The sequence below is a fragment of the Rhineura floridana genome, chromosome 16 (genome assembly GCF_030035675.1).
Source record: "Rhineura floridana isolate rRhiFlo1 chromosome 16, rRhiFlo1.hap2, whole genome shotgun sequence".
Lineage (NCBI taxonomy): Eukaryota > Metazoa > Chordata > Lepidosauria > Squamata > Rhineuridae > Rhineura > Rhineura floridana.
In genome coordinates, this window is record NC_084495.1 from 12,852,996 (window position 1) to 12,863,133 (window position 10,138).

Sequence of the window (10,138 nt, forward strand, 5' to 3'; positions counted from 1 at the left end):
TAATGGAATCGGACACTTCAGAAGAGGAGGAGGTGATGCCTCCCCCCTCACCACGCACACGCAGACGGTTGAAAAGACAGGAGAGAAGGGGGGGAAGGCGGGCAGTACCTGAGGGGGAGTTAAGGAGGAGCGAAAGGTTGCGTGCCCGTTTAGCCCCTTCTTAAAGAACAGGCGGGAAGCAGCCCCTTGCTCTGTCAACTTTCTCCCAATGTCGCAGGACCTGTATCCCTGTATTGCTTCATGAGAAAGCACAGTCTTTGTTGGACATTACCCTAATAAAACACGAATTAACTACAACCTCTGGTCTGGTTCCTGAGTCGCATCCTGGGCCTGACACTCTCTGGTCTTCCTGAGGAAGATTTTTGGTACTTTTGCTCTTCCTTCCTGGGTTGACGTATGTCAAAATCATACCCCGCAAGTACACATCCCTGGGAATGAGGAAAGAAGCAGCTGTAACGGATTGTTGTGTCTGTACTCTTGGTGTACAGTGGTGGAAAAAGAGGTCTAAAGGGAGCGGGTGCAGATGAGATGCCTAGTCTCCCTGTGGCTTTGTTGGTTTTGTAGTTTTTGGTCACTCTTGCTCTCGTTCACTTCTGATTTATTTCAAGTCAGTAGCAAAATGGTTATTACTCTAATATTTATGTCATTTCACAGTGTGTTTCCTTAGCCTCATAGCAGTCCTTGGGAGAAAAGTTAAGCTGAGATTTAGCTGCTTTTGCCAAAGTCATTCCCAGTGAGCTTGGATGCTCAAGGCCTAACATGTTGGAGGACGTGATTTGGACTGGAGAAGCCATGGTGACAGGAGGTTCTTAACCCTCTCTCTGCTCACCATATTTCTGCTGTACATCATCTCCCCCCTGCTTCCCTTTTGTTGCATATTTGACAAGGCTTTTCCCCGAATTAGCTGTTTTCTGTTGCTTATTGAGAAAAATCAGAGATTAATGGGTTTTATAGGCCCTGAAGGGGAGACATCACTTCAGTGGAAGAACATTTGATGTCCCGAGAATCATAGAGTTGGAAGGGATCTCAAAAGTCACCACTTGCAGCCCCTTGCTGATGCAGGAAATGTACTAACAGCATTCCTTTAGATCATCATTAAACATATTGTAAAACGCATATTTATCCCATGCTATAGCGACTTGTGATGTGAATGATGTATGGCATTTACAATATGCGCACAATGTTTATATCTCTCATGTATTCCAAGTGTTAGTTGTATTTGTTAAGAATACAGTCTTATTTTTTAAATTTCTTCACACACGGCATGAGTGACATTTTGTTGGGATGTGGGTTTCACTAGAGAAAGTGACCATGCTCTAATTGGTCCTGTTTTTCCTCTTCCTGTCCCTTGACAGCTGGACTGTTCTGCATGTATGAAATAACCCACAAAAAATGCATTTCAGGTTAGAATGTTTTGTGATTTTTGAGACAACGTGCAGTGCATGATGTCCCAGAAAGTTTTCCATTGTTACAGAACAACTCCTTATTGTAGGTCTCACTTCCTAAGAAAGGACTAAGGAGCCAGTCAGTCCTCTACCTTGTGCATGCAGGGCCCAGTTTTCTGGTTTACCTTAGTTCAGATAGATGTGGACGTGCAGCTCTGAAATGCAGAAGATGCCAAAAATAACTGAGAACAACCTCTCTGTCCTCTGCTTGAAATAGAGGCTTTTAAGAAATTCCTTTGCATGAGGCAGCTGCATAGATACAGCATGACTTTTATACCTGCAGCACTGCGGTCAGAGACTGAGCTGAAAACGACCGACTTCAAGGGTTCATTAGGTTAGCTGCTTTTTTCGCTCCCCCCCCCATACAAATGGCATTTCTTTGTAGAGGTTGAATAGAAAAACAGTTGAAATCTTTTCTGTGAGTTAGTATGAGGAGGGATGGACTACCTGTTTTGCATGCAGAAGGTCTTGGGGCCAGTCCTTGGCATCACTTCTTTAAAGGATCAGGTAGCAGGCAATGGGAGGGACCTCTGCGAAATACCCGATGGAGCTTTTGCCAGTCAAAGTCAACAGTACTGGGCCAGATGAACATATGATCTGATCTAATGGAAGATAATTTTCTTGTCTTCTTCAGTTGGTCAATGTAATAATCCATGACACTGTTTAAGATTCAGCAAACTTGCACACAGCCTTATAAGCTCCTTCCAACTCTACTATTCTATGATTCTATAGTTGGATTCTTGCATTTAGCAGGGGGTTGGACTATTCTATGATTCAAACATATTTTAATCGCCTGGTAGTTAGGAGAATTCAGCTACTTTAAGGGATAGCCTATATTATATTTTTTTCTACATAATTCTACATTTTCAATCGCACCCTTCCTCTAAGATGCTCATGATGCCATGCACGTATCCCTTTTTATCCTCAAAACAACCTTGTGATGTAGGTTTGCCTGTGAGAAAGCTAGTGACTGTCTCAAGGTCACTCAATGAGCTTTATGGTTGAGTACGGATTTGAATATAGGCCTCCCTCATCCTAGTCTGATGCTACTGGTTAAATCTACTGATTCTACATGTTTCCTTTTTGTCATGGCAAGCGGTTACCATACAGAAGTGTCTCACCTTCATAGTGGCATACCATGTCATATAGCTCTTCCCAATCATGTGAACAGTGCAAGTTATCAGCTTGTGATATTTCCAGAGGAATTAGGTGCTGGCGTGGCAACTTCCCATGCAGTCTGTAACAGTGCTAGAGGTTAAATAAGTTTGAAGAGAATTGTCTTGTGAAAGCCTGTTGCCACAGTGTATAGCTTACCCCTGAATCTATTGTGGGTCCACAACTGTTGCCACTATTGGTCAACAGTTGCTTCCTAATATGAGGAATTGGTCAGTTAATTAAAATTTTTACTCAAAATGTGCAGAACAAATTATTTAGTTGTTGTTATAGGTGTTATGTGCCTTCAAGTTGACTATGACTTATGGCGACCCTATGAATCAGCGATTTCCAACAGCATCTGTTGTGAACCACCCTGTTCAGATCTTGTAAGTTTAGGTCTGTGGCTTCCTTTATGGAATCAATCCATCTCTTGTTTGGCCTTCCTCTTTTTCTACTCCCTTCTGTTTTTCCCAGCATTATGGTCTTTTCTAGTGAATCATGTCTTTTTATTATGTGTCCAAAGTATGATAACCTCAGTTTCATCATTTTAGCTTCTAATGATAGTTCTGGTTTAATTTGTTCTAACACCCAATTATTTGTCTTTTTTGCAGTCCATGGTATGCGCAAAACTCTCCTCCAACACCACATTTCAAATGAGTTGATTTTTCTCTTATCCACTTTTTTCACTGTCCAATTTTCACATCCATATATAGAGATTGGGAATATCATGGTCTGAATGATCCTGACTTTAGTGTTCATTGATAGTGTGCATTTGAGGACCTTTTCTAGTTCTCTCATAGCTGCCCTCCCCAGTCCTAGCCTTCTTCTGATTTCTTGACTATTGTCTCCATTTTGGTTAATGACTGTGCCAATGTATTGATAATCCTTGACAAGTTCAATGTCCTCATTGTCAACTTTAAAGTTGCACAAATCTTCTGTTGACATTACTTTAGTCTTTTTGACGTTTAGCTGTATTCCTGCTTTTGTGCTTTCCTCTTTAACTTTCATCAGCGTTCTTTTCAAATCATTACTAGTAGTATGGTATTGTCTGCATATCTTAAATTATTGATATTACTCCCTCCAATTTTCACACCTCCTTCATCTTGGTCCAGTCCCGCTTTCCATATGATATGTTCTGCAGATTAAATAATAAGGGTGATAAAATACACCCCTGTCTCACACCCTTTCCGATTGGGAACCAATCAGTTTCTCCATATTCTGTCCTTACAGTAGCCTCTTGTCCAGAGTATAGGTTGCGCATCAGGACAATCAGATGCTGTGGCACCCTCATTTCTTTTAAAGCATCCCATAGTTTTTCATGATCTACACAATCAGAGGCTTTGTTATAATCTATAAAGCACAGGGTGATTTTCTTCTAAAATTCCTTGGTCCCTTCATTATCCAACATATGTTTGCGATATATCTGGTGCCTCTTCCATTTCTAAATCTAGCTTGGACGTCTGGCATTTCTTGCTCCATATATGGTAAGATCCTTTGTTGTAGAATCTTGAGCATTATTTTACTTGCATGGAATATTAAGGCAATAGTTCGATAATTACTGCATTCCCTGGGATCCCCTTTCTTTGGAATTGGGATGTATATTGAACGCTTCTAGTCTGTGGGCCATTGTTTAGTTTTCCATATTTCTTGACAGATTTTTGTGAAAATGTGGACAGATTCAGTCTCAGTAGCTTGTAGCAACTCTATTGGTATGCCATCTATTCCTGGTGATTTGTTTCTTCCAAGTATTTTAAGAGCAGCTTTCACCTCGCATTCTAAAATGTCTGGTTCTTCATCATATGGTTCCTCTGTGAATGAATCTGCCATCCTGGCATCTCTTTTATAGAGTTCTTCAGTGTATTGATTCAATTTTCCTTTTATTTCATCTCAGTCAGTCAGTGTGTTCCCCTGTGGATTATTCAACATCCCTACTCTTGGTTTAAATTTCCCTTTCATTTCTCTAATCTTTTGGAACAGGGCTCTTGTTCTACCCTTTTTGTTGTCCTCTTCTATTTCTATACAGTAACTATTGTAATAGTTCTCTTTGTCCCTACGTACTAATCGCTGTATTGTTGCACTTAGGGTTCTGACCGGGTTTCTATCTCCTTTTGCTTTTGCTTTCCTTCTCTCTTTAACCGTTTTAAGAGTTTTTTCAGTCATCCATTGAGGTCTTTCTCTCTTTTTAATGAGAGGTATTGTCTTTTTGCATTCTTCCCTGATAACGTCTCTGACTTCACTCCATAGTTCTCTGGTTCTCTGTCAAGTAAGTTTAAAGCCTCAAGCCTGTTCCTTATTTGATCTTTATATTCTTCTAGGATGTTATTTAAATTGTATTTTGGGATTATGATTGCTTTGTTCTTCTTCTTTAGCTTTACTCTTATTTTTGATACGACCAGTTCATGATCTGTACCACAGTCTGCTCCTGGTCTTGTTTTTGCAGAAAGTATGGAACTTCTCCATCTTCTGCTACCAATTATATAATCAATTTGATTCCTATATTGAGCATTTGGTGATGTCCACGTGTACAGTCATCTTTTCAGTTGCTCGAAAAATGTGTTCGCAAGAAACAAATTATTGGCTTCACAGAATTCAATAAGTCTTTCTCCTGCTTCATTTCTGTCTCCTAAGCCCCATTTCCCCACAATTCCTAGTTCTTCTCTGTTCCCTACTTTTGCATTCTAGTCTCCCATGATTATCAGCACATCTTGCTTTGGTGTGTGATCAATTTCTTCTAGTACTTCTGTGTAAAATCTCTCCAGTTCCTCTTCTGCATTTGCTGTTGGAGCATAGACTTGGATGATGGTTATGTTAATTAAATAAATGTACAACTAAATACTCTGTTCAAAACCCTATGAACAGAGTATTTAGTTGTATATTTATTTAATTTCTAAATCTTCCCAAATCAACCCAAATCATCCCAGGGTGCTGTGCACCAATTGTACTCTAAGCGTTTTTAATTTTATTTCTTTATTATGTTGATATGGCTTTCCTTTAAGAAGCTCCCCACCACTACCAATTTTATCCTCGCAACAATCCTGTGAGGTAAGTGAGGCTGAGAAATAGTGACATGGACCATGGTCACCCAGTGAACTTCGTGACCGAGTGATGATTTAAGTCTGAATCTCTGCAGTCCTATTCCAACGATTTAATCGCTATACCACACTGGCTGTGGTATCTAAAATTACCGAAAAACATCAGGATCATTTAAAAACAACAACCAAAATCTCAACTTATTTTGGCAGCACTGCATCTTGAATTGTATATAAATTCAGTGTTTTGTACGGATTTGAAGTAATATCTCAGAAGCTTTTGACTCATTCTGTATTATTTTAAGAAATAATTAAGTTTTATGCAGAGCCAAGTCAAAAAGTGAAAAGGGTACCATAAAAAGAAAGATGAGGGAGAATTGGGAAGGGTGTATGTGCGCACACACTTTGTAACCAGTTGTAAGCTATACAGCACATCTTCATGTACATTTTGGTGCTAGAAATGCTTTTATTGCATTTTATTTTAGATGAACCAGCTTGACAAGTCTAAACTAGGAAGCTCTAGAATAGTCTTGCATTTAAATGGCTGAATGTTTTCGGAAAGTCTTGCTCCAGTAGCTGTGTGGCAATTTGTTCTGCAAAGCTCCTTATTAGGTGGGCATCTGTTTGTAAGTTGCTGTAGAATCTCATAGGATGTAATTAGAGGGGCAGTCAACATTCCATTGAATTTTACCATGAAATACCCATTGATTTAATTACTCTATGCTGCACCTCTAAAGCTGCGCTCAGCAACATGCAACATATTTTAATATGATTTTTTAAATAAGACTTAGAATTTTGACTGGTATAATGTGTGCCTTCTCCCCTGGATATCTTGCTTGCTTAATGCCTCTGTATGTTTTGCTAGACTGTTGGAGAATTTGGTTTGTTTGTTTTTTAAAAAACGTATCCTTTTGCTCAGGAACTCCAGAGACGCTGCAATACGCTCATATCACTCATTGAAAAAGAAAATATGGAAATTGAGGAGAAAGAGAAAGCTGAAAAGAAGAAGCGGGGAACGAAAGCTTCAGCGGTAATTAACTCGCATTTTTGTGTTGTTTTTCTAACGTTTAAAATGTTTGTATCACATTTTTCCAACAGGCATCTTATAACGGAGATTTAACTAAAACAAAATTAACAGTTACATAAAAAGCAATAAAAACAGGAATTTAAAAATGTATTGGTCAGTGGGAAAAGTCGCTGTAGGGAAAAAGCCCAAAGGGTGGGTGAGAAAGGAAGTGGCTTTACAGCCCTTTCTGGAATGAAAGCAAAGAGGAGCAATTCCTCAATTGCGGAGGCCCTGCTTCTAGTGGCAGATACTGCATGAAATAGATGGTAGCCGAAATGGGCCTGATCTGATCTAAAGCATGGTGGGGGGAGGGGTGGTGATTGATCTAGGGAAGAGATGGGGAACCTGAGGCCCCCCAGATGCTGCTACATTACATTTTCCTTGAACATGAGTAATGCCGGCTGGGGCTAATAGGAGGTGGACTCCAACAATATCTGGAAGGCCGCAGGTTCCCCATAATTGACCTAGGGAGCGACAGTTTCTAAAGTACTGTATGTGGATCGTAGGCTTTACAAACTTGAAGGTCCGGCATTATGGATTGATGAACTATAACAGTAGGTTGCTTTCAAAAGACAAGTTGATGGAGAGTCAAATCATAGCAAATCATCCCAAAAGTTTCCTTCCCTCTCCTCCTTTCCCTTTGCCGGAAAGACACCTGCAGTTAGGACATCAGGGCATAGCTTGCTTCTAAGTTTCAGCTACAGAGGGAATGGTTGAAGGTCCTCTGGCAAGGGGGGCTTTTCACAGGCTGCACATATATATCTGGTCTATGTTGGGGGCTTCAGTGCAAGATCGATCTATGCCCACTGCTTCCCCTGGCCTGTCAGAAAAACTAGCTGCTGAGTAGAATGTCTTATGTAGGGAGGAAAGCTCCTCTGCCGTTGTGATTGGCGCTTCCCTATCCCACTTCTTTTCTTCAGCCCCCTCCCATTTGGTGGCAGGGAGGGGAGCGGGAGAGGCCTTTGTGGTGATTTTCAAGCACCGTTGAAATCTGATTTTCAAGATCCCTCACCCAGCATACTTGTCAAGATGGTAAAGACAAGTTTGGAGGAGGGAGGGTTGTTCATTTATATCCCACCCTGCCCACATTCCTGGGCTCTTCTCCTGTCTTGCTCCATGACACAACAAAAATGCTGGAATGCTGGCTAATATATACAGAAGATACTTTATGTTCAGTCCAGTAACACACTAGTTTCCACGAGGGTAGATGTTTGGAAAGCAGAATGATGTGGTACACACCCCATGCCATCCTTTACATTTACTGTTCCTAGCTTGGGTGGACTAATACAACTTCCCCAAAGCTTCTTGAACCGATGACACCTGTAAGCTGAATTATTGATAGGTTTCTACAAGCTCAGTCAATGACAAATAATCATTTTACAAATATGTCATAGATGATACAGCAGCAGCATCTGCAACAATAAAGCAGAATGGTGTATATTTCTGATCAGTCTTAAAACCCAGTTATTGAGAATTTCAATACCTCTGTTGCTCAAATACTAAATGGCTGAAGCCATTGTTATTTTTTAATTTGGCCACTCACTAAAGCCATCAGTTAGCATAGTCATGTGGAGGAGTATCCCTGTAATAACTGCATTTGTGCTCAATGTTCTTATGAAGCAGTCTAGTTAGTAAGCTACCCACTGAACATTTGGGCATTTCAACTGGGGTGAGCAGATCGTTTGGAGTAACTGATCCCTTTAAGAATTATTTTATAGCTGATTCTGCTTCCCTACTGTTACAGTACAGTCTGTCCGAGTAGCCTCCCCCGGTCTGGTGCCCTCCCGATGTTGTTGGACTACAACTCCCATAACCCTTAACCATCAGCCATGGTGGCTGGGACTGATGGGAGTTGTTGTCCAGAACAGCTGGAGGGCATCAGGTTAGAGAAGGTGGGTCTGGAGCCTCAGCCCAGTGCTGAACTTCATAATAAAGCCTTTTTTGTGAAGCACAGTGTTCATATAGGCCTGCCCTTTCTGGTTCTAAGCAGATGGTCTTGTCCAGAGATAGCCAACATGGTGTCCTGCAGATGTTGCTTGACTCCCAACTCCCATCAGTCATAGCCAGTGGTCAGGGCTGATGGGAGTTGTAGTCCAGTAAAAGATGCGAGGTACCATGTTGGCTGCCCTTTGTTTTACCAGTCTTCTGATCCTAACTAGGCCGTTCATACCCCACTTTTTTTTAAAGTCGGGAACTAACATCTGAATTTACAATAGCCATGCAATACACAAATTGAGTACCATGCTAAGTTTGAACTGTCTCCTAAAACTGGATGTTCTTCTTTCATTGGCTCTGTTGGATTGCCTTTTACCTTTTACTGTGTGTATGGGTGAACCTGAAAGAAATCTAGACTCCTTTGTTATCTTCAGCTGGCAACATCATGGCCTATTAGATTTCATACCTTTATATACATGTAACATCAAGCATTGTTATGATGGATGAAAATAAGATGTTTTTCTTCTTCTCTCTTCCCCCCCCCTGTTTAGTCACAAAAAAGAAAAGCAGATTCTGCCACAGAGAGCTGTGGAAAAAAGGATGCCAAGAAAGTGAAGACGTAAAATTGGGAAACAATGCTCAATTAAAGCTGCCATGTTCTCTTCTCTATCTCCCAATGTTACTGACACTGTCTGTGTATTCATGGTACCTCCCCAAAACAAAAATCCCCTGTTGTTTTAATTTTTGCAAATCTGTATATTTTACAATGCCTTTCTTTATCTAATGTGTAGCTTTATATTTTATGCATTCCAATATTTTTGTGCACTTGATATTTTTTTGATTTTTTTCCTCATGTCTTCAGTAAAATTTACTCAGTCCTTGTTCCTCTGAAGCTTGTGCTGAGGTTTTAGCTTTCATATGATTTATATGCTACTGCTTTGACAAAAAAAAAAAACAACCCTTGAATTCTATTGTTGTATTATTGTTGTTTGCTACTTTATATGATGGTGAAAAACCAAACTGAATTAAAACGACCAGAGGAAAAATGTACTATTCATTGTTTTGGTTCCCCACCCCCAGCTCACTCTGTCGTGTGGCCTGTTTTATTTTTAACACAGTGACTGAGAGAATATTTACTGCTGCAGTAATAGGATGCACAAAGAACACATTAATTAACTGTACTTTTTGTATGTGTGTATAGTCCTTTTTTTTATTTTGATCTGTAGCTTGATGGGTTCATATATCCACAGGCAGAAGCAGAATTAGGCAGTAGGAGAGGCTACAAAATGAAGGTAAATTTTTTATAATGCCCCTCCATATTAAACTCTGCAAATAAAAAACTAGCATAAAGGGAGGGGGCTGGATTAGACTTCCTGATGTGTAGGGATTTATTTAAAAACAACATTATAATTGTTGCCCACCACCTGAGGTTCATAATCAGCAGTCCAATCCAAGGCAAAGGACTCATGTGAGTGTGGAGAACAATCTTTAATGGCCTCAGTGGCAAA

At 40.3% G+C, this 10,138-nt stretch overlaps 1 protein-coding gene across 2 annotated transcripts in view; it reads left to right on the forward strand.

The window, feature by feature from the left end:
* The window catches only part of SMARCA1 (SWI/SNF related, matrix associated, actin dependent regulator of chromatin, subfamily a, member 1), a 63,349-nt gene extending 53,685 nt beyond the window's left edge, over positions 1-9,664 (forward strand). Inside the window, exons 23-24 of one of the 2 annotated variants that reach the window (XM_061598419.1) lie at positions 6,549-6,659; positions 9,182-9,663. In XM_061598419.1, coding sequence (XP_061454403.1) covers positions 6,549-6,659; positions 9,182-9,253 — 183 coding nt within the window. In that variant the 3' untranslated portion in view covers positions 9,254-9,663. Of the gene's footprint in view, positions 1-6,548; positions 6,660-9,181 lie in introns of both variants that reach the window. The other variant, XM_061598418.1, reaches the window with a different exon arrangement.
* Positions 9,665-10,138: the final 474 nt, after the last annotated feature.